Below are 24,493 nucleotides of genomic sequence, written 5' to 3' on the forward strand. Positions count from 1 at the left end.
ATATGTACGCCCCACGGGAGCCTCATCTCACCGCTCTCAAGCGGATCCTGCACTACCTCCGCGGCTCCCTCGACTACGGCCTCCTACTCCGACCATCCCCTACTTCGGACCTCGTGGTCTACACCGACGCCGACTAGGCTGGTTGTCCAGACACGCGTCGATCCACCTCAGGCTACGCTGTGTTCCTGGGCGCCAACCTCGTCTCCTGGGCCGCCAAGCGGCAACCCGTCGTCTCTCGCTCCAGTGCTGAGGCCGAGTACCGCGCCGTGGCCAACGGCGTGGCAGAGGCCTCCTGGCCGCGACAGCTCCTCCACGAGCTCCACAGTCCCCTCCAGCGCGCTACCCTCGTCTACTGCGACAACGTTAGTGCAGTCTACCTCTCCACCAATCCCGTGCAGCATCAGCGCACGAAGCACGTGGAGATCGACTTGCACTTCGTCCGGGAGCGTGTCGTCGCCGGTGACGTTCGGGTTCTCAGCGTCCCCACCACGCTGCAGTTCGCCGACATGTTCACCAAGGGGTTACCGTCGAGTGTATTTTCAGACTTTCGCTCCAGTCTCAACATCTGTACAGGATAGAGTTGTGACTGCGGGGGTGTTAGAATACCCGATTAGGGTTTGGGGTTTTCCCCGTGTAATTACTGTCTCACCCCTCTGTAATGGGCCTGGCCCAGTTACTCTAGTCTATTAATAGATTACCCAACCCCTGTTAGGGTTAGGGTTTTCAATACGTACTCTAGTTCCAATTGCAAACATCAAATCTTGTGCCTATATGAAGTAAGAATTGTTGAGCAGTGCACACTGCAAGAAAATTTGCAGGATCCACAAAATAATTCCTGCATATACCCTACACCTTTAGGGCTAGTTTGAGAGTCTAAATACCGGAGGGGATTGGAGGGGCTAAAATCCCCTCCTTATTCAAAAGAGATTTTAGCCCCTCCAATCCCCTCCTGTTTTATGGCTCCCAAACTAGCACTTAATGATTTCAACAAATTTTATATACTTCAACATCAAATGTTCAAGGCTTCATGTTTGTTTCCCTTATTCATCTGTTAGCCCCACTGTTACTAAACATGTATCACTCCTTGTTTCAAAGTTTTGAAAGTTTGTACCACTTATACCTAAATCCTCCTACAAAAGTAGAACTATATATGTGAATATATACAAATTACACAAGCAAATTTTTAATGTAATATATTGTCATGGTATATGACTACATGTACTTATTATTTTTTATGTAATAAATTTTCATGGTATGCATACTTATTATTTTTAGAAGTAATACATAAACTATGGTCAAAGTCTTACAATCAAGGTTTGGAAAAGTAATAAATGTTTGAACATACATGTAGTGACAAAGGAATGCATTAAAGGATGGTGTGCTTTTCAAACACAGTGATAATCTTCATAAGTTAAAGTAGAAAACATTTGTTACTAGAAATGAAGTTTTTTCCCCTTGTGTAAGTTGGAAAATAAACCATGTTATTGGAAAGAACTATGTTCCTTTTCATGGGCCATCTGAAGTTAATCAAACCATTTGTCATGTGCTTTACATATTTGTCACATGGTTCATTTTGAGGCATAAGAATACTTTGACAATATTTTATACTGAATTAGTGTTGCTTGGTTATTTATTGCTTCCACAGGTTGTTAGAACATTTAGGGAGAAAGGAATTCCTTGTGATGTTGTCTGGATGGATATTGACTATATGGATGGTTTTAGGTGCTTCACGTTTGATAGTGTAAGTACTGGATCTGCTGTGTTTGCTATACAGGAGCGCTTTAACCACTGATTTGTGTTTCTTTTGTCATGTTTTAGAACTTTTATATATATTGCTTTGGAATGTTTACTAGACCCTCCAGTTATTTTTTACTATCATCATGCACTTTTTTAGCTAACGTTATGGTGCTCTTTTGAATGCAAATAATTTATTATGATAATTGATTTTGTTGAATCCTGTCTGAGCATTTTGCTATCAATGTGCTACAGATCCGATTCCCAGATCCAAAATCACTGGTGGACGATCTTCATTCCATTGGTTGCAAAGCAGTCTGGATGCTTGATCCAGGCATCAAGAAGGAGAAGGGTTTCTTCGTTTTTGATAGTGGCTCAAAAAATGATGTTTGGGTTCAAAAGGCAGATGGCAGCCCGTTCGTTGGTATGTATCACTGACTTAAATAAGATTCATCGTCAATTTTCTTAAATGTTAGGAGGATATGTCTCATACAGTTTACATTCAGGGGAGGTGTGGCCTGGTGATTGTGTTTTCCCTGATTTTACATCTGAAAAGGCACGAGCTTGGTGGGCTAGTTTGGTAAAGGACTTCATCTCCAATGGTGTTGATGGAATATGGAATGATATGAATGAACCTGCTGTTTCTAAAGTACGCGATCTATCATGACACATATAATTAATATTGCATTGTTCAATTTTTTCTACGTAACTGAATGTGTTGGTCTAAACTTGTAGACTGTCACAAAGACAATGCCTGAAAGCAATATCCATAGGGGAGATGCTGATATTGGTGGTGTTCAAAATCATTCATACTATCACAATGTATATTTTTGTTCCCTTGTCATGAAAGTGGCTAATGACAGTGGCATTCGTGCACATATTTTTTCTACTTCTATATTCATATATCTAAGTATATATAATTTTCAGGTCTATGGAATGCTAATGACAAGATCTACTTATAAAGGAATGGAAATGGCCAATGCAGCTAAAAGGCCATTTGTTCTTACACGAGCTGGTTTTATAGGAAGCCAGCGTTATGCTGCAACATGGACTGGTGATAATCTTTCAACTTGGGAACATCTACACATGAGTCTACCAATGATTCTTCAGTTGGTAATTGAGACATTTGTTCTTTGTTTTGGATAAGGGAAATTTTATTGCTTCAAGATAATCATAAGTCACAACTCTCTTGAAATTTTGTTCTAATATCCAATGTTGTTCCTTGAAACTTTTTGGAGTGTCTAGCCTTTCCTACTTCTAAAAATATGTTCCCTGTGGCCCCTAAATAAAATTCTTCTAGCTCTTTGGTTGCTGATGCAAATGCTTATTCATGACAATTTTTTTGTGACTAGTTATTTTACCATTTAGTTTATTATGACAGTCGATTTCACTGTATGTAGAGTCTTGTGATGTTAAGGCAACTAAGTCTGTCAGTACACAAAAGTGCTAGGGTTAAGAACCTCGGTCTTCTGTATTAGTTAAATTTGGTTCCTCAATTAGTTGTGCTCCGTCACATTTGTACTGTTCTTCCGGAAAGTTTTAAGGAGGCTGTTCTTGAGATGTTGTTTATAAACTGAAATTGTTAGTGGCAAAATTCTATTTTTACATAGTTCATCTGACAAGATGTGAGGTTTAAGCATGCACTTTCACGTGGCCAAATGATCTAACAATATGGTTATCTGATCAGGGTCTCAGTGGTCAACCATTGTCAGGTCCTGATATTGGTGGTTTTGGTGGAAATGCTACTCCAAAACTTTTTGGAAGATGGATGGGTTTGGGTGCATTGTTTCCATTTTCACGCGGCCATACAGAAACTGGAAGCATCGACCATGAGCCATGGTCCTTTGGTGAAGAGGTACTACATACCCAGACTGCATTCCAAACATGTGTGCTCAAGAACACATGAAATTTTTGCTACACTCCAAAAAGCTGGAATAACTGTGCATGTTTCTGCTTCACTGCATTTAATCTATGTATGTAATACATGGTTGATGCTTCAATTTCAGTTTCTTTATTATGCTCATTTTGTGCAGTATACTTGCCACGTTTCTATAGGCTAGCTTGTCCTTAAGGTTGCTATACATCTGTTGAGCATTTCCTCCATTTTTATGATGGTTGTTAACTCTTTATGCTGTACATCATGATTTAGCCTGCACTCTTTCTGTTCTGGTAAAAGGGTTAAGGTTCCAAGGGGTTATTGCTGTGCTAGAAATTTCTGCTGCTGTATAGGCTAGATATGTTCATAGGTAGCTTGACCTTGAGGTCTTAGCCTTATTTGTTGTCATCTTGTGTTCTTCTAATGCAGTAAGGTCGGATTTGACTTATGAGATACAATTTTGTAGTTCAGAATTTCATGTGTACCTTGCCATGACAGCAAATGTTATTTGTATAATCATTTTCTTTACATTCCATATTTGAGCGTCCAAGTTGTAGCCATGTTCCTTTATTAAAAAAAAGTCAGTTTTCATCTAATCACTCTACATGATTTTAGTTATCTCTATGGTCAAATTTTAGTAGTTCAATGAAATGGATGTTAGGCTGTCAAAGAAGTAACCAATGTTTTGAGGCAATTTAGTTTATCCAACAAGAAGTATAGCACATGTAAATATTTTGTTAATATAAACTTATGTTAAAACATATAGGCTTCATTTTGCATGTTAACTGCTCTCGAACCGTGTTATTTTTGTTACTTAATTTCCCACACTTGTTTTTTTCCCAAGTACATATGCTTTCCCAGGATGACACTGTTTTTACCTTGTAATTCTTAATGAACTGGTGCTTATAGCTGATTGTTTTGGATACAACTGCTTGTATATACTAACAAGCAGAACTGAGGTCCGAAATATTGTGATAGCAGGTCTTTGTTTGGTAATTTGGTTGAGTTCACACTAGTCACTAGGTAGGCTCCTAGGCGGCGCTGCGCCGTTGCCTAGCTACAGAAGTGGGCTTCAATGGGCCATATGTGTATGCGTTGTGCCCTATATGCTAGCTCCTTGCTCCGCGCCGCCTGCCCACCCGCTCGCCTGCGCCAGCTACCTACCCACCTGCCTACGCCGACAGCCTATCGGACCACTTGTGTCATGCCTCTGATGGGCATTGAATGTGTTCAAATGGCAACTAACTGTTAGAGAGATTGTCGCTAAAGATTGGTGTCACCCTTAGGCGATTTATATAGAGTACATGACATAGGAGATAAGACAAACCACAAATACATATGGCAGTCTACAAGATACAATATCTAGAGCAAATATTGGCAGTCTACGAGACATAATATCTATACTAACAAATATGCTCTAACTCCCCATGCAGTCGAAACTCTAGCCACTGCAAATGTTGAGACTAGACCTAAACTCATTGAAAACCAAGGAGAAGCCCTACGTGAAGATGACGATTAACTAGGATGTCGTCGGGACATGGAGTTCACAGACATGACCGATGACGACCTTCTCTGAGACAAAATGGAGATCGATCTCTATATGTTTGGTGTGTTGATATTGAATGGGGTTGGTGAAGAGATACACAACACTGATGTTGTCGCAGTAGACAACAATGCAACGAGAAGGTGGACTGTGGAGCTTATGGAGCAGCTAACACAACCAAGTCATCTCAGCCACACCGTTGGCAACAACGTGATACTCTGCCTCAGCACTGGATTAGGAGAAGACAATCTAGCGCTTAGCTGATCAGGATACTAGGTTGTCCCTTAGGAACACCGCATAACCTAACGTAGAGCGATGAACTAGCACAATCGGTGTCGGTGTAGACTACGAGGTCGTGCATGTGCAGATATATCTATTGCACGACGTAGGCGATGTCCAACCGAGTGAACGTTAGATACTGTAGAGCACATGCAATGCTCTAGAACTAGGAATCATCCATTAGAAGAGGCCCAAAGTCTATAGCAAGCTTCGTCTTGAGGTTGACTGGAGTCATGCACAAGTTACAGTTGGTCATGATCGCATGCATGATGACATCTAGCGTTTAGGTGCACTAGTGAACGTTCAACGGTGATGTCGAGGAAGTGGTGACGAGAGCCAAGATCCTTCATGGAAAACTCCCGCTATAGAGCAAAAAATGTGAAGATATACCATGTATCAGCCGCTTGAACAAGTCCACTAAAGGACTTGTTCAAGCGACTGATCAAATTTGGTCGGGCTGGATCGGCCAACCATGTGGGTTGACTACATGAGATGGTCTCACTAAGAGTGTCATGTTGGAAGGCGTTCTTCACCTGAAGTTGTTAAATCAGTCAGTCGTAGGAGGCAGCAAGGACAAGCACCGTGCGGACGGTGGCCGGCTTCATAACTGGACTGAAAGTCTTGTCATAGTCGAAAAGCGTTGTGTGAGGGCCTGCCACACGTATGGTATTCGCTGGAAGTCGATTACACAGATATATGGCAGTTTGAAGGCCCTCGATCCAGTACCATGGCAGAAGGTTGGCTTGGATCAACAAAGAGCAGATGACATTATTAATAGTTTGAATGATACACTCAGTTTTACCATTTTGTGGCGATGTGTAAGGGCAAGATATCTGAAGGATTGTGCCCTTAGTAGGCAGGAAAGACCGCGTTGAGTTATTAAACTCTTTTTTATTGTTGCATTGAATGGCTTTGAATGGTGTTGTTGAACTGAGTAGTGACATACATGAAAAATTTGGACAAGGTGGCAAAAGTATCACATTTTTATGCTAAAGGAAAGGCCCATAAATAATGAGTAAAATCATTAAGTATAACCAAGTAATATATGAAATCTAATATGCTCACAACTGGAGATGTCCAAAGATCACAATGCACTATCTCAAAAGGTTTACTGGCATGACTCGACGAACTAGAAAAAGGAAATCTAGTATGTTTGCCTAGCTAACAGACATGACAAACCCCATGTGTGCTGCTGGTACAATTAATAACTGAACAACTAGATAAACTAGACAGAGCATTCGGGCTGGGGTGGCCAAGATGACAATGCCAAGTGGATGCAACAACAATAGTGAGGACACAAGGAGCAGTAGCAACAGCGGATATGACACACGTCGAGATGTGGCTTGAGGTGACGGATCCTAGCAAGCGAAGCTTGTACAACAGGCTAGTGCTATTCGACCTGGCGATCACATTCTTGGTTGTAAGATCCTTGACGAACACACCAAATGGGTCAAACTTTATAGATCACCAATTACCAGTGGTAAATCGACGAACAAAAAGCAGATTTGAACAATATTAGGTGCAAGGAGAATATTGTTAAGGTAGAATGGTTAGGGAATAACCGAGTCACCTCCTGAGGTAATTGGAAGACTGGAACCATCATCTACAATGATAAATGTAGCACTAGAAGAGTTCAAAGGACAAAGTTTAGTGATGTTACCAATTAATGGAGTGGTGTGGTGCGACACACCAGAGTCTGCTACCTAGTCATTGACTGAGTTGGGAGGCGAGTGCAGCGCCATGGTGCTGAAGCTGTTCGCGAGCGACTATTGGTCCCAACATGCGTTGGTCCAGGCTGATGAACTTGGTGCAAGATCATTAGTTGTCGGTCCCAGCCTACGCAGGAGTTGCCTACGGGTACAACGACTAATGGCCGGCGCGAACCCTAGGGGCAAGTAGTTGCCCGATATGTCCATGAATGTTTGTGGTCATTGCTTTGCAATAGGCGTCGGGTCAGGGTACATGGCGTTGTGCCCCTGCCACGGGTTGACATACGTAGGCAAGAAGTCCCATTGGTGCTGCCGAAGTTGCCACCACGGTTGCCACTGATGTTGTTATTTCTACCGCTGTTGGCATTGACATGGCCGTCGTTGCGACGGTTGTTGTTCCTCTTTCGGTTGTTATTATCGGAGTTGGACTACTTGGCGTTGCTAGTGTCGTTCCTGGTGCTGGACGAGTGAGGCGACATGGAGCACGATGACTTTGAAGAAGATGGTGTGTTGTTGAAGTAGAACGTCGTAGGAGGAGCTGGACCGAAGGTGTCTAGGTGGATCTCCTCCAAGAGGAGATCGTCCCGAACCACATGTGTCGCATGGTGCGGCCACGTTTTAGGATGACCTCCTGAAGTTCAGGGGAGATCGTGTTGGTGGGCTAGTAGAGGGCGACAATGTCCATCTGGATCCAATAGCGATCATTGGGGAGGGTGTCATCAAACTCAATGTGGTCGACGAGGGCGTATCTCATAAGGGCTAGCAACTTGATATCACGCCAACGGGCGTAACTGGTCGATGAGATGTCTAGAACGATGTTGACTGAACGACAACTGCTGATGTGGAAGTTAGCGAGGTCTCGGCGTATGATAAAGAGTCGGTCGTGGTCTCCGTAGTTGTGGAAGACGACAACAGTTTTTTGACTACGGAGACCTTCTCAAGATCGTCAACAATTGTTTGCTCTTCATCAAGGAGCTAGTGGGCAGCTAACACGTGACGACATGTGGCAGCGGCCTTACCTTCGCTATCGTTGGCAGCGACAGCCAGGGCGACACGCCACTCTTTGAGGACGTCAGCGTTTGTGTCCAAAGGCATGGAGGCCGAAGGGGAGGCAACGCCTTTTGGGAGGTCAGTGGCCAGGAGGGGTGCGACAACCCCTAGGTTTAGTGGAAGCGAGAAAAAAATTGGATATAGGCTTTGATTACCATGTTAGGCTAGCTCCAGCAAGGGACCCTAAAGGGTTCTGTACCCTAAATATAGAGGATCAAAGATCCTCTACGCTCTCCAGCAGCGTCCTCTAAACGGTCCTCTAAATTTAGAGGACGCTGCTGGATTCTCTAAATATAGAGTTTCTCTAAACGGTCGTCTATCCATTTGAATACTTTAAATAACCGGTTTAGCAAAACTAAAATATGTACAATACATTTGAGAGTATGACAAATACGTATGTACAAAAAAATAAAAAATGTCTCTAATATAGATATTTGAGTATAGAGGACGTGATTTAGAGGACGTTGTTGGAGAGTAAGGAGATATAGAGGATGAAATCTTTTAGAGGAGACCGTAAAGGACGGATATAGAGGATGGGTATAGAGGACGTTGCTGGAGACAGCCTTAGAGGGATTGACGCTTAGGATTGATGTCTTTCCTTGAGCCCTTAAGCGGTTTATAGAGTACATGGCGTACGAGATAAGACAACCTACAGATACATATGACAATCTACGAGACACGATATCTAGACTACCAAATATACTACCACCTATGGTAGTCTATGAGACACAATATCTAGACTACCAAATATACTCTAGCACTAACCATGAAAACGTTCATCCTTGAGATCATGATCTTTTCTGGTCCTATGTTAATAAAGTCATTTGTGCAACAATACTACAGGACCACAATTTTCCTAGGATGACCAGGACCTATACTCGTCGAAATGGTGCCGCAGCTTCTGCTTGAACATCCACCACAACCAGAATTTCAGAACTAGAACAAAAAGGATTAGGAGAACAGGAAGAAGTTGAAATTGACGTTATTGCTCTTGATGATCTACATGTTGAGGGTGACTATATCCAAGCTCTTGCTCTAGATGATGAAGCTGCTACAACTGCAAGTGATGAGGATGTGGGCAGCATAAATGAGATGAATCTAGATATTGATTAGGCCTTACAGGCTTAGGGCAGTCGGCCATATTTATTAGTTATTCAGTTTATCATGTATTTGCTGCACATATATAGTTGCTTGCTACTTGCTGCACCTATATTTTATTTACTAGTATTTGGTATATTATATATGTTGCATACTTACTGCTGGATAAAGGGCGCCTAGGTGCCTGACTGATGACTCCCCTCAACGTGATGCCATGATAACCATGCTTTCAAATGGTTATTTAGTATTGATCATTTCTTGATTGAGAAGGAATTGGCTAATTGGAGACCTTTTATCTTTCAGTGTGAGGAAGTCTGTCGCCTTGCACTACTAAGACGGTACCGGCTACTACCACATATCTACACTCTTTTTTACCACTCACATACAAAGGGTATTCCAGTTGCTGCTCCAGTTTTCTTTGCTGGTAATTAGTTCTCTCACTTTGTATCACCCAATTTTAAGTTGGCTTAGATGCTGGTAATTTGTAGGAACAACACAGATGTGTGGCAAGTTGCTACCTCCTTTCTTTTGTGATCAAAACTTTGTATAAGATATTTACAGCCTTAGAGGAGACTGCCTTCTGGGTTATATAATAGATGATATTCCCCGGTTGCAGTTTGTTAACAGATATTATGTTAATTTCTCAATTCTTTTAGATCCACAAGACCCTGAACTGAGGAAAGTTGAGACTTCCTTTCTCCTCGGACCACTCTTAGTCTGTGCAAGGTAATATCTTCACAACAGTGATTTGACATTAGCTCTTTCCTTTTAATTTTCTCTCGAGACCCTGTTTATTTGCTTTGATGTAGCTCTGTGCCAGTTCCTCAGTGAATGTTTGTGTGTTAGAGACGATTTTGCATAATAAATTGTAATTGTTCAATTATCTGGCAACTGAATATTTATAGATGAAAACATGCCAAAATGCCATGTGTTATTTTTCTTCATCTTTCTCTATGCTTTGGTATCTTTAATCATTCCAATTGTTTTGGCAGCACTTTACCTAATAAAGGAGCTCATGAATGTGCACATAAGTTACCAAAGGGCATATGGTTGCCTTTTGATTTTGCTGATTCACATCCTGTAAGTTGGTTTCTAAACTCTTAGTTTGCTGGCTGACTTCAATTCTATTCAAATAATTATTTCTGAATGGATAATTGTGTAGGATCTGCCACTGCTGTATCTACAAGGTGGAGCAATTCTTCCTGTAGGTCTTCCTATTAAGCATGTCGGTGAAGCAAGTTTGGAAGATGATCTGTCACTAATTATCGCATTGAATGAAAATGGTACGTACCTTCACATTTTCTGAAGATCAGATCTTTGTGTCCTTTATTTAAGGTAGTGTTTGGTTGGGATAAGGAAAGGCAAACGTACAGGGACTGGATAAACCGTGGTAACATCAGCATCATAAGCAATTAATTGATCATTTGATCTGTCTGGTTAGCCTTGGTAACAGTAACAGTAACTCGTGACAGCAAAGCAGAGTAGATCTTGGGCTGCATATTGCCATCCTTCCTCCCTTTGCATTGCACGTATAAGAACTGTTCATCATTATATAAGGAGTCTAGATGACTCGTAACCTTATAAGGGCAAAGAAGTTCCAAACAGGATTCGAAAAGAAACCTTAACCACAACCAGCAACTGAGCAAAAACAATTATGGCCAAATGCTTTGGAGTCCTTTGGCTCCCGCCATACACCATAACATTGCCTCATCTCTAATATCCCACAAGATGGCAGCAAGATTAGGAAAAAATCCCTAAAAAATACAGCCATTCCTGATTCCCATGTTTACAAATTCATCATGCCACCAAAACAACCAAGGAGTTGAATCTCTAGCGAGATAAATTGGAACCATCTATAAAACATGACACCACCAATCTTTGAAACTGCAGTTCTCCAAACCTAGGGGTAAGTACTTGTGACGTCCCTTGGCTGTCAGCGTGTCGTCGCTAGCACGCCACAGGCCGCCACCGAGTAAGCAAGCGTGGCAAACGTGAGACACAAGTTGATTGGTGTGATCAGTATTCTTTTCTTTTCCTTCTCATTTTTGGACCCAATATTATTACATTTTATAGGCTGTCTCTTTGGCCGACCCAACACAGATTCACGCTTACAATAGAAAACGTAAACACCTCTACGCCACCTCCCATGTCTCAGTTCCCGCTTCCATCAAGGCATCCGTAGCTTCTGTAGCATCAGTGTTGACACCTCACTGGGCACCAACAATTGTTTGTCCCCAAGCAAGGGCATCAGGAAACAGGCTTTCACCACGTAGTAATCCTCCTAAAAGTAGCTGAATCCACTGAAAGATAGGATCAACGAATCAGTACCTGAGGTATTGCCTGGTTGCCCTTACGGACCAGACACCACTCCAGAAGTTCTTCAGGAAACAAACCAGTTTGTTACAGATCCACCAATCTTGGCAAACCAGCAAACATAGGTGTCTATTTAGGATAAAATGGCTTCAGCTGGAGACATGGAAAACTGGATGGACTTGTGCATCAGCAGGTAGGTCCAGTTTGTAAGCGAGCAACTGCACTAGTTCAAGCTAAAATCTTGAAAGGGCAAAAGAACTTAAATGCCAGCTTGGGACATGGTCGACCGACTACTGACTTCTGAGCATACGATTGTAGCTTCAACAGAACTAGCTTCCCAACCAGAAATTTGCAAGGTGTTCTCTTCTTATCAGTGAAATGCTTCATTCTATTATGAGCATTGTGCTAAATGCTCCTTTAGAATGACAGTATAAGCAGACCTTTTAGCTTACCATTCAGTAACAGTTTTGTCTTCCTCGCCACTCAAATGAGGCATGAAAAGAAATGGAGCATGTTGTTTGAGTAAACACACTAACTAGTTCAACTCAAAAGTTTAAGCTATTAGGAGAAGATACACAATCCACTTATACACTTCAATACCCCACTCATGTGGGGCTAGAGAAAGAGGCAAACGTGGAAATAAAGGGGCAAAGGCACAAATAAAGCCTCTGCTATGATTCGAACTCAAGACATTTGGCTTTGATACCATGTTAGAGTGGACACACGAACCAATTCAAACCAAAAGCTTAAGTTATTATGAGAAAGTAGACAATCCATCTATACATGAAACACATCATAGTTAGTACAACCCATGGCAAAATGATGGGTAGTGTTATACCAGAACTCAGCTGAAGACAACCAAGACTTCCGTTTGTGGGGATGAGCTGTGAAGTGCGCTGGCGCTCAGGGTAGCCGGTCCACGACTACGAAGCTCGTAGTCTCCGTCCGTGGTGGTCGGCTGGGTTATGCCCCCAAGCCGCCCTTCTTCGTCGGCAGGGCTGAGCGCCCCTAGCCGTCGGCTTAAGAGAGAAGAGGGAGATTAGATAGGTTTAATCTTGCTTCCTCAATAGTGTGCGGTACAAGGAGTATATATGACCCCTGGCCAACCAATCAGTCCTAGACTTAAGGACTTAATATAGGAACTAACCAATCAAATCCTATCTTTGTAATCTATCCACTAATACCCACTCATTCCTGATCCATGCGCTCTGCGCGCTCCGCGGCCTTGCGCATGTCACGCACCCATCGCCCCCTTGTGTGGGACCGGCCCCACATGACATCTCTACCCTCCTCGAGAGGCAGCTCGTCCTCGAGCTGGAATTGTGGGAACTTGTCGCGGAGCGTGTCGACGTCCTCCCAGGTCGTCGAAGCCGGTGAGGTGCCCTTCCACTGTATGAGAACCTGACGCACGCCGCGTGCCAGGCGCGCCTTGACAGCTCGTTCTGGTTCAGGTATGACCGCCTCGTGGCGGACTGGAGGGAGGGGTGGAGGCGCTTGCGGAGGTTCGCCATGGAACTTCTTCAGGAGTCCAACGTGGAAGACGTCGTGTAGTCGAGCTTGCGGTGGTAGGGCAAGACGAACAACGACGTCGTTGATGATCTCAACGACGCGGTAGGGGCCGTAGAACCTGGGCTTGAGCTTACCACCTGAAGCCTGGAGAAGAGACACAGTCGCGCGCTGCCGGAGGCGGAGAAGAATCCAGTCGCCCACTTGATAGGTTACCGAACGATGAGCCCGATCATAGTGGCGCTTCTGCACCGCCTGGGCCTGCTCCAGTCATAGACGGATGTCCTCCAGAAACTCCGCGCGTTCCTCCATGGTTCTGGCTACGGCTGCGACCCACATCTCGCCCTGTTCATAGGATCGAATGGACGGGGGGTCGCGACCGTACATGACGCGGAATGGTATTTCACGCAGCGACGACTGGAAGGCGGTGTTGAAGATGTACTCCGCCCAAGGCAGCCAGTGCAACCAGCCACGGGGCCGGTCACCTGTCAAACACCGCAAGTACATAATGATGATCCGGTTAGCCGACTCGGATTGCCCATCCAACTGGGGTGGAAGGTCGTCGTCATCTGGAGCTTGGTGCTAGTTAAGCACATTAGCTCGCGCCAGAAGGTGGCGGTGAACACTATGTCTCGGTCAGAGACGATGGATTGCAGATTGTCGTGCAGCCGGACGATGTCAGCGAAGAACGTCTGCGCCACACTCTCTACCGAGTATGGGTGTGCTAGGGGGATGAAGTGGCAATACTTGCTGAATCAGTCGACCACTGTCAGGATGACAGACTAGCCTCGGACGCGCGACAACGCCTCAACGAAGTCTAGGACTCCACACTCCTTGTGGCACGGGCAGTGGGAGCAGCAGGCCGGCCGGGAGGAGATGCTCAGACTTGTTGCGTTGACAGACGACACACGCCCGGACCAAATCCTGCACCGTGTGCTTCATGTTAGGGAAGTGGAAGTCGCAGCGGAGACGGTGCAACGTGCGCTGAACACCCTCGTGCCCTTCCTCGTGGACGGCCACCAGAACCTCCTGCAACAGAGGCGACGCGGGTGGAAGGTACAGCCGCCTGCCGTACTGGACCAACCCATCCTCCAGCGCCCATGGCAGCGGTCTAGAGCCCGCCCGGATCTCATCTTGCAGGGTGATGAGGGCCAGATCCGTGGCTTGTGCTTGGCGAAGCCGATCAATGAAGTCGAAGCGCGGGGCGGAAAGCACCATCACCGTGTCGCCCTCTGGAGTGTCTCGGCGCGAGAGGGCATCAACCACGGCATTAGAACGCTCCGGCTTGAATTCCACGGCAAAGTCGAAGCCCAGGAGCTTGCCAACCCAGTGATGCTGCGAGATAGTGGACATCCTCTGATCAAGCAGGTACTTGAGGCTGTAGTGATCGGTGTTGACGACAAAGCGGTGCCCCCACAAGTATGGCCGCCAGTGTTGGATGGCGTGCACAAGGCCGATCAGCTCGCGCTCATAGGCGGCAAGCGCCCAGTGCCACCGACCGGCTGAAGAATGCGATCGGGTGGCTGTCCTGGACCAGCACGGCCACGAATCCGTGTGATGACGTGTCACACTCTACAACGAATGTCTTGCGAAATCCGGCATGGCGAGCACCGAGGCCGAGGTCATCGCGTCCTTGAGGGCAGCAAACGCAGCAGTGGCCTCCTTAGACCACGAGAACTCATCCTTCCGAAGAAGTGCGGTGAGTGGCACGACGATGGTCCCGTAGTGGTGCACAAACTTCCTGTAGTAGCCGGCGAGGTCGAGGAAGTCGCGTACCGCCCGCGCGGACCGTGGCGGCGGCCAATCTCGCACAGCCTGGAGCTTGGCCGGGTCCATGGCGAAGCCTGCGGCAGAGACGACGTGCCCGAGGTACGCGACTAATGACGCCACGAACGCGCACTTGGATCGCTTGAGGAAGAGCTTGTGCCGCTGGAGTTCTCCGAAGACTACGCGGACGTGTCGCAAGTGGTCCGCCCATGTGTGACTGTAAATCAGAATATCGTCAAAGAACACCAGCACAAAGCGTCGGAGGAACGACCGAAGGACGTCGTTCATCAAGGCCTGGAATGTGGCCGGGGCGTTGCACAGCCCAAAAGCCATGACCAGGAACTCGTAGAGGTCGTCGTGCGTCCTGAACGTCGTCTTGTGAATGTCACTTGGTCGCATGCGGACCTGGTGGTAGCCAGAGCGCAGGTTGAGCTTGGTGAAGAAGCACACCCCATGGAGCTCGTCCAGGAGCTCGTCGACGACGGGGATAGGGAAAGTGTCCTTCACCGTGAGCGCGTTTAGCGCCCTGTAGTCGACACAGAACCGCCACGAGCCGTCTGGTTTCTTGACGAGGAGGACCGGGGACGAAAATGCAGAGTCACTGCATAGGACGATGCCCTGCGTGATCATGGCGGCACACTGCCGCTCCAGCTCATCTTTGTGGGCGGCAGGGTACCTATACGGCCTGACCGCCACTGGCAACGCGCCCAACTTGAGGACGATGTTGTGGTCGCACGCGCGCTGCGGGGGAAGGCCGATCGGCTCGGCAAAGCGACCCCCAAAGCTGGACAACATCTCGTCGAGGAGGGCCGTCGGTGAGGCGGTGGCAGCGAGGAGTGGCGTCTGGCGTGCGGTCACGTCCGCCCAGCGAACCGACCGGCCTTGGCGAGTGAACGCCATAGTGCGCTTGGTGAAGTCCTAGACGATCGGGCCCAAAGTCACCATCCACTGGGCGCCGAGGACCAGATCGTAGCCGATGAGTGGCATGATGTAGAGGTCAACGCAGAACTCCTCGCCGGTGATGGCAATGGGTGCTTGACGCAACACGCCGGGGCAGGAGATCCGCTCACCATTGGCCACCGTGGCAGTGAGGCGCGGGTCGAAGTGAGCCTGGAGATCAGTTCGACTTGCTGCCGCCTCCACGATGAAATTGTGGGTGGACCCGATGTCTAAGAGGGTCGTGAAGGTCGCGGCGCCCACAGTCACGTGCACCTGCATCGTGTCACAATTCGGCATACCAGCAACGGCCCTGAGGGAGAACACCGGTGCGTTGTGATCAGCCCCGTCATCTGTTGGCGCGGCGGCACCGAGTTCGACGCCATCGATGTAAAAATTCGGCGACAAACTCGGTTGTGGCCCCGAGCATAGGGTTCATAGCAGTTGTAGCAGAGGTTGAGGCGTCGACATTCCACCTGCTCAGGCGAGAGGTGTTTTGCCTGGTTAGCTCTGCCCCTAATCTGGGGGGCTGGCAGCGCCGGGAGCGCCGGTGGTGCTGGGCGTGGTGTCGGCGCTGACAGCAGCGCGCGAGTCGCGGGCCCGACCGGCGCCTGCTGCAGCCCGTCGAGCTCCATCAATTCCACCTGGCGGGCCAGAATCATAGCCGCCGCGAGCGTTTCCGGGTTGTGGATTTGAACAGCGTGGCTTAGCGGCGGCTATAGGCCCCCGGTAAAGAGCTGGACGCGTTGGGATTCCTCGAGTTGGCCAGCGCGGGGTAGGAGGGCCTGGAAGCGATTGGCGTACTCCTCCACGGTGCCCATACGCCGACACTCCGTCAGCTCGAACAGGGGCGCCGAACACAAGGGTGTCTCGAAACGCAGATTGAGGAGGTCCTTGAAATGCCCCCACGACGGCGTGTCCTCGTCTTCCTGGAGCTGGATTAACCAGAGCTGGGCGATGTCCTCGAGATTGTACGACGCCATCCAGAAGCGTTCCTCGGGCATGGTGCGTTGCTGCCTAAAGTACGACTCGCACTTCTTGATGAAGAGCATGGAGTCTGTCTTGCCGTCGTAGCGGGGGAAGTCAAGCTTGTGGAACTTGGGAGGAAGGTCGAGGCCGCGGTGCACCTCGGAACGGCTACCGCCGCCCTCCGACGTCGTGGCGGCCTTATCTTTCAGGCCCTCCATGTTGGCCTTCATAGCCGTCATCTCCGTGGTGAGGGACTGCAACTGCTTCATGATATCCGCGAGGGTGGTCTGGTTGGCCATGGCTGAGAACGACGAGGGAGAGGGCGGTGAAGGAGGCGAGCTGTGTTTGTGGGGTGCGGCGGCTGTGGAGGTTTCGGTGGACTGGGATTGTGAGGATGAAGATCGCCTGATTCCTGATACTAGGTTGTGAAGTGCGCTGGCGCTCAGGGTAGCCGGTCTACGACTACGAAGCTCGTAGTCGCGGTCCGTGGTGGCCGGCTGGGTTATGCCCCCAAGCCGCCCTTCTTCGACGGCAGGGCGCCCCTGGCCGCCGGCTTAAGAGAGAAGAGGGAGATTAGATAGGTTTAATCTTGCTTCCTCAATAGTGTGTGGTACAAGGAGTATATATGGCCCCTGGCCAACCAATCAGTCCTAGACTTAAGGACTTAATATAGGAACTAACCAATCAAATCCTATCTTTGTAATCTATCCACTAATACCTACTCCTTCCTGATCCATGCGCTCTGCACGCTCCGCGGCCCTGCGCATGTCGCGCACCCACCGCCGCCTTGTGTAGGACCGGCCCCACATGACATGAGCATAACAACACACCTCAAGTACATCTCTAGACAAGTTAACTCGCTCACTCCATCCTCAGTTTGTGGGTGATAAGCTATGAATAATAACAACTTCACATCCATTAACATAAACAAATGCTTCCAAAAATACTCATAAAGAGTTTGTCTCTATCAGAAGTTATGGATTAGGAGCACCATGCAACTTGACCAATTATCTAATACCACTTGAGCCACCCCTTGTGTAGTAAAAGGATGTCTAAGAGGAAAGAAATGGACATATTTGGAAAACCTTCCACCACCACCAGAATTGTATCAAAGCCTTTAGACTTTGCAAGCCATTCAATAAAGTCCATGGTGATATCTTCCCAATCTCCATGTGGAATAGGGAGAGGTTGGAGGAGACCTACAAGATGCACTCTCTCACTCTTAGCTTGTTGACATGTTGGACATTGCTTAATAAAGTGTTCAACATCAACATTCAACCCTTTCTACCAAAACACCCTTTTTACTCTGTGATAAGTGGCATGGAAGCCTGAATGACCCCTTAAAGCACTATCCTGTAGAGCCGCAAGCAACTTGGTGCTCAAGGCAGAATTTGAACCAATTCAGATCTGTCCTTCCTAAAAATTTCATGTTGCAGCCAAAACCCATTTTCATCTAGATTCTTGATGATTAGTTGAGTCAACAACTTCTAAGCCTCTAGATCAGTGAAATAAGAATTTAAGACCTTATGAATCCAAACATGTCTAACCTTAGAGACTACATAAATAACCATCAAGTGCCCCATCCTTGATAAAGCATCTGCAACCACATTTTCTGTACCCTTATACACAATTTGAAATTGAAGCCCCATCAACTTAGTCATAGCCTTTCTTTGCAAATTAGATTGAATTTGTTGATCCCCTATGAAAGATGATGATTTATGATCAATTCTTATCACAAATTCTACCCTCTGCAAATAAGGCATCCACCTGTCCACAGTTAGAATCAGGGTTAAAAACTCTTTCTCATAAATAACATTCAAAGACAACTTATAGAACTCTTTCACCACTTTATCTTCCTGATCCAGCTGATTCAACACTACATTAGACATTACCATCCCCATAACTTCGACCGACAAAAGTGTGTTCATATAGTTTTCTTCTTTAAATTTTTTATCGTGTATTGATATGAATCTTGAATTCTATGCAACACTAGGTTTTTACGGTCTTGCTTGATTTTGTCATGTGGTCTTCTGAGCCCCACATGAAAAAAAAATTCGAAAACGCAAGAGAGCTATGTATCATTATATTAAGAAGAAAAGGTGAGGTAAAAATAGAAACCTCATACAACTCCACACAAACCCACTAGATTATAGGTAGAAATACAACAATATAAACAGCGTCATGCGTTCGCCACTAAGTCCAACTATTGATAGAACTGAAAAACACACTCCTTGTGAACACAAAAGAAGTGAGCAAACCACAAACTGCTGCTATGTTGTGCATAACCAGGAGAGATGCCGAAGCGCCACTGTGTGTGACCACCGTCACCACAACAAGCTGCCACCTGCCTGTAAGGACTGTGCTACGTGTGGACAGCAATTACGCCCTTATTGAGTTTGTGCCTGAACAAGATCGATGAGTATACAAATTGTGAAGATGATAACTAAAGTATTGGACAGTTTCCTGGCAGTGGATCATCATTAGTTTAGGGAAGGCCCATATTCATTAACAGTGTGATCTGATTATAGGAGGCCTAAATAAACACAACGAATGGATCTATTACCCTCCATAATCAAATCAAAATCACCTTGCCATCATCCAAACCAAACATTAATTAAATGACAATGTCATATGTGGTTGAATGGATAAGAAACCAAAATTTTGATCTGTTGCACATTAAACTGTGTTTCCACGTGAACTACTTTTTACTCTTTAACTTTTATTTGTGTTCAATATATTGATTTAAAATGTTATTTCAAAACTGTGTGCATAATATTTGCCAAATGGTTTGGCTTGTTTTACAGGTAAAGCTGAAGGTGTCCTCTTTGAAGATGCTGGAGATGGATATGCATTCACACAAGGAGACTATCTTTTGACATATTATATTGCTGAACTCCACTCGTCGGTGGTTACTGTCAAAGTCTTCAAATCTGAAGGGTCATGGAAGAGACCAAAACGAAATCTTAAAATAAATATATTGCTTGGTGGAGGTGCTATGGTACGCATATTGCTTTTCATTATTTTTTCACTCGAAAACAAACTTATCTTTAACACAATATTTTTTCCATTCAGATAAGTACAAATGGCATTGATGGCGAAGAAATACACCTTACAATGCCTTCTGAATCTGAAGTGTCAAACTTAGTCGCAACTAGCGAATTTGAGCACAAGAAACGAATGGGTATTTCACGTACCACTTATGGTTATACTTTTTGAGATCTAGAAGGAAATATTTGTCATTTGCATAGATTTTAATACATTATCGAAAAAGATGCAGTAGTTTTAATTGTCTCCGCTTGTCTTATATTGTCACATCGCGATGGTTGTACAGAGATGATTCATCCTATACCTGATATAGAGGAGTCACTGAGGCAGGAACGTGCTGAGCTATCAAAAATACCTGTTGATATGAAAAGTGGAGACTGGTTCCTTAAGATTGTTCCATGGATTGGAGGCCGTATTATCTCGATGACCCATCTTCCTTCTGGTATGCTTCACAATCACATGTGCAATGTGTAATATATTCTAATAGTATATTATCTTAGAAGAAATAGAGTTATCCTTGTTTTTTTTTTGTAATGTATACTTTTCCTGACATAATTTAAAATTCATCTATATTATTTGTGATGGTTTTATACTTGTATATCTTTCGTCATGCAAATGCATTATGAATAGATCATGTTAATTTATCATTAGCTTTGAGTATCACTTGTTAGTTATTATCTAGCATCGCTTGATTATAATTTATAATTGATGTTTGCAGATTCCCAGTGGCTTCACAGCAGGATTGAGATACATGGTTATGAAGAATACAGTGGGACTGAATATAGATCTGCTGGTTGCACTGAACAGTACAAAGTCATCAGGTAACTGAAGTAATCATTTCAGACTAATTACCTGTGTGGCTATTGGTTTCCTGTTGCATATTTCTTGTCTAGTTCCAGTTCTGTCCACTAAATAACTTAAGATAAAAAACTATAGGTGTGTTGAACAATCTGGAGAGGAGGAATCTATTTGTATGGAAGGAGACATTGGTGGTGGTCTTGTTCTCCAGCGCCAGATATCTATTCTGAAGGACAACCCAAAGATTGTTCAGATCGACTCCAGTATTCAGGCAAGAAGTGTAGGAGCAGGTTCTGGTGGGTTTTCAAGGTGAGGCCCCCTCTCCCATGAAATTACTCTGATAGATCCTTAATGAGTTCCTGACCAACATAAATTTCAACCACAAAACACACCACCAGAATGCTCCTATGCTTATGCATGGAAAGCAATTTTGTGGAGATTCTGTCCTCAACTCCAAGAGTGTACTTCAGGTCCTTCAATAGTTAAAATTAGTGCAAAACATATTCTAGGTGATCCCTAAATTGGATTATGTTTTGTACAAATAACCCACCACATTGTTACCTCGCTGGCATGCCATCCACCACATTGTGAGCCACATAGGCTAGTGAATGGGAAAAAGGGGGAAATATATTCCTTTTGTTCTCCCACTAACCCTACCTCGAACTATGGTACTGGGCTACTGGCATGACTGGGCCTGAATCACTGGTGGCCACTGCTTGACATGGTTCCATCTTTTGATTCCTTCGCCACCACTAGCAAATATTTCCATGACATCTCTGATAGTCTCTGTTGCTTGAAGATGACCATGGAAACCATATCGATTGACCTGAACAACCAAACAAAGAAAAGATAAAGAAAACCAGGAACATATGTGCCCTTCCACCGTCATTATACGTTCTTGACTTCTCTTTCTCTTTGTTCATGACTTGAACGTGTGACAAAATGAAGGATTAAAGGTCAACCACTTCATAATTTTTCTAGTAGATCTTGCTGGAATTCAGTGTGACATTTTGAGCAGAAAAAATGTTGTATACAATTTATGGCTTAGTCTACATGAACTGAATTTTTTAAGAGCAATTGAGCAAGCAAAAAAAAAGAGGAAAGAGGGGAATGGTCAGTCTGCATGTTCCTAGCCCATGGCTTATCCTTGATCGTATCTTTATTTCTTTGCTTTGGGGCTTGCATCTAATATGCTTTTCTCAGTTATTTGAAGAAACAGTTTAGTTATTTCGCTCATTAAAAGTGCTGTTTTGTACACCTATACGGTCACTAGTGCTCTACTTTGATTGCATATTTCCATTGCGAAATGTAATGCAAATAATAGCAAACTTGAATATTTTGGAAGTGCATTTTAACACAGATCTAGCTAATCCATTTTCAAAACTTAAGCAAAAGTATTCAACAGCAATTGCTTATCAAAGTTTTGATGTGTCGAGTGTATGCAAATCAAAATGACACTTTTGTATCGCGTGGATTTGTTGCATGAGGTTAATTGTGATGTTTTAACCGTTCAATTGATTCTCTCAAATATTTGAAACACTGAATTATGTTTTCACTGTGAAGGTTGGTCTGTTTACGAGTTCATCCTACATTCACCCTGCTGCACCCAACTGAGGTAGTGGTTGCCTTCACGGCCATCAATGGTTCAAAGCAAGAGATCTCCCCGGAGGCAGGAGAAATAACATTCGAGGGAGACCTTAGGCCCAATGGTAAGTTGCTCTACAATCTGAAGACCCTTCCACCTTTGCATATCTCTGTTAACTCATGTACTTTTGGCAAATTTTCAGGGGAATGGATGCTAGTGGACAAGTGTGTCGGGCTGAGCTTGGTGAATCGGTTTAATCCCCGGGAGGTTAGCAAATGTTTTGTGCACTGGGGAACTGCTAATGTGAAGATGGAGCTCTGGTCAGAGGAAAGACCAGTGTCTAACGACACGCCGTTGAGGATTTGCCACCAGTACGAGGTGTGGCAAACAAGCTAAACACTGCCCCGACAGCAGAAATAAAAAGATCAATTTGGAGGAGGACGCTTCAGTTCAGGCTTGCACTTGTTTTACGGTCTTTGTATTGATGGTCGTCCACCAAAACACCTTTCATTGTATTTTGGACATGTGTCGTTAGTTATTACCCTATGGCAGGACGTTTGGTCTGCTAAAAACATGGTTGCTCTGCAATCTCTGCTACTGTTCCTGGAATAAATAAAGCTGATTGCTGCAATCTCCATCATATCTTTCAGTTACCCAGTTTCTGTTTGAAAATCATGGTTCCTAGGTGGTTTATCAGAATTTGGTTCTACATATTTTACCAGCAATTGCATGCTGTTTATAGGATAACCAGAGTTTGAGGTCCTACACCAAATATAAATGCACTCGTAAGTTTCGGTAGCAATTTGCACCGCTACTATGATGCAAAATTTGCGTGGTAGCAGCTATAAAAAATGGGTCCCTTTGCAATTTATTATAACTGTGGTTGTCAAAATCATAATTTTACCGTATGATTGTTGGCCTCTGCTACATTTTAATTAGGTCTTTAGTCTTTACAATCTTTATTAAGGGACCAGGTTGTATGATTCAAATGAATAAAGATATATTTGTCTCATTGTAAGTGTCAAAATTTGTCTTTACAATCTTTACCTAGAAAATTGTCATTTCGATTTGAAATCTAAGGTTTCTGGCAACATTTATTGTAACATCGAAGCCTCTATGAATCGTGTAGGTTTAGACATCTATACTATACTTAAAGCACTAGTTTCAACGGTCGTCATGCGTCATTTTTTAACAAATAACCCCTCACAGTTATTTCAAATTAATCCGCTGCATGACTATATATGGCCAAACAGCGGTCCGGCACGGGGCAAACGCCCACGGGCCACAACTATGGCCCTGACGTGTGCCCTAATGGAAGAAGGGCAGGAGACACAATGTAAAGCTGTCTAACCAGCAGAACATCATGTTCAGATGTTTTTAATATTGAATATAAATTATATATATATGTATATACGTTTTTTGTAAAATAAAAAAAATATAATCGTATCGGGCCGGACCAGCACTACGGGCCGAGCTACAGCCTAAGAACAGCACGGCGTTCTTGGCTCTTGCAAGTATTAGGTCGTTTCTGAGACCACATTGGTGTAATGGACTCCATGATGTTTGAGGTTGCTGGATTGGATGGAGCAACAATGATTTGTCAAACTAACAGTAAAATAAAATATTATTTGTTGGTTTTAAATATTAGTAATTGTTACGAAGTAGCATAATTTATATAAAGTGCATTCGGTTTTTATTGATGTCTGACTTTAGCAATCACTCCATATTTTGATCTATCTTTTTTATAAGTTTGAGTTCATGTGACTTATTTTAGAAATTTGAGCTCACAAACTTTCTCTTATTTGGTCTCAATACGGTGGAATTATGTTATTTTATAATCTATGTTCGTTCAGTCAATGGTTGTGAACTCTCTTCTAATCGTTCACTTCAATGGTCGTGTTGTACCAAGACATATTGGATGGAGTAAATAATAACATCAGTTAGCCAAATCAAAAAAAATTATTATACGGAGAGCGGAAACAATTAATAAAAAATATTGATTTATTTTGGATAGTTTACATTGTATTGTTGTAAGCCGTCGCAACGCACGGACAACCGACTAGTAGCATCCTATGTTATGCTCATCGTTGTCACCACCCGTTTACTATGGCCAGATCGAACGGTGGACATGAGCTAATCACATATGAGAAGGGGATCTTGATAACATGTGGAGGAAAGGAAGAAGCCTTCTGATGCCGTTTGTTCTATTTCTTTTATTTTTATTATATGCCCTCTTTTTTGTGCTACTAGGAAGAAGCATGGACTATGGGCTTCGTTGTTCTACC

General features: G+C 44.6%; 1 protein-coding gene across 1 annotated transcript in view; it reads left to right on the top strand.

Annotated features, from left to right (window-relative positions):
- LOC103632254 (alpha-glucosidase 2) overlaps positions 1 to 22,848 on the top strand; it is a 37,951-nt gene extending 15,103 nt beyond the window's left edge. Inside the window, exons 7-23 of the mRNA XM_008654071.2 lie at positions 1,646 to 1,741; positions 1,990 to 2,158; positions 2,241 to 2,383; positions 2,470 to 2,556; positions 2,662 to 2,847; positions 3,422 to 3,589; positions 9,593 to 9,713; positions 9,946 to 10,015; positions 10,282 to 10,369; positions 10,452 to 10,572; positions 19,585 to 19,778; positions 19,853 to 19,961; positions 20,112 to 20,267; positions 20,544 to 20,646; positions 20,762 to 20,932; positions 22,187 to 22,332; positions 22,411 to 22,848. Coding sequence (XP_008652293.1) covers positions 1,646 to 1,741; positions 1,990 to 2,158; positions 2,241 to 2,383; positions 2,470 to 2,556; positions 2,662 to 2,847; positions 3,422 to 3,589; positions 9,593 to 9,713; positions 9,946 to 10,015; positions 10,282 to 10,369; positions 10,452 to 10,572; positions 19,585 to 19,778; positions 19,853 to 19,961; positions 20,112 to 20,267; positions 20,544 to 20,646; positions 20,762 to 20,932; positions 22,187 to 22,332; positions 22,411 to 22,604 — 2,322 coding nt within the window. The 3' untranslated portion in view covers positions 22,605 to 22,848. The remainder of the gene's footprint in view (positions 1 to 1,645; positions 1,742 to 1,989; positions 2,159 to 2,240; positions 2,384 to 2,469; positions 2,557 to 2,661; positions 2,848 to 3,421; positions 3,590 to 9,592; positions 9,714 to 9,945; positions 10,016 to 10,281; positions 10,370 to 10,451; positions 10,573 to 19,584; positions 19,779 to 19,852; positions 19,962 to 20,111; positions 20,268 to 20,543; positions 20,647 to 20,761; positions 20,933 to 22,186; positions 22,333 to 22,410) is intronic.
- The last annotated feature ends 1,645 nt before the right edge of the window (positions 22,849 to 24,493 follow it).

This window comes from Zea mays, chromosome 7 (assembly GCF_902167145.1).
Source record: "Zea mays cultivar B73 chromosome 7, Zm-B73-REFERENCE-NAM-5.0, whole genome shotgun sequence".
Lineage (NCBI taxonomy): Eukaryota > Viridiplantae > Streptophyta > Magnoliopsida > Poales > Poaceae > Zea > Zea mays.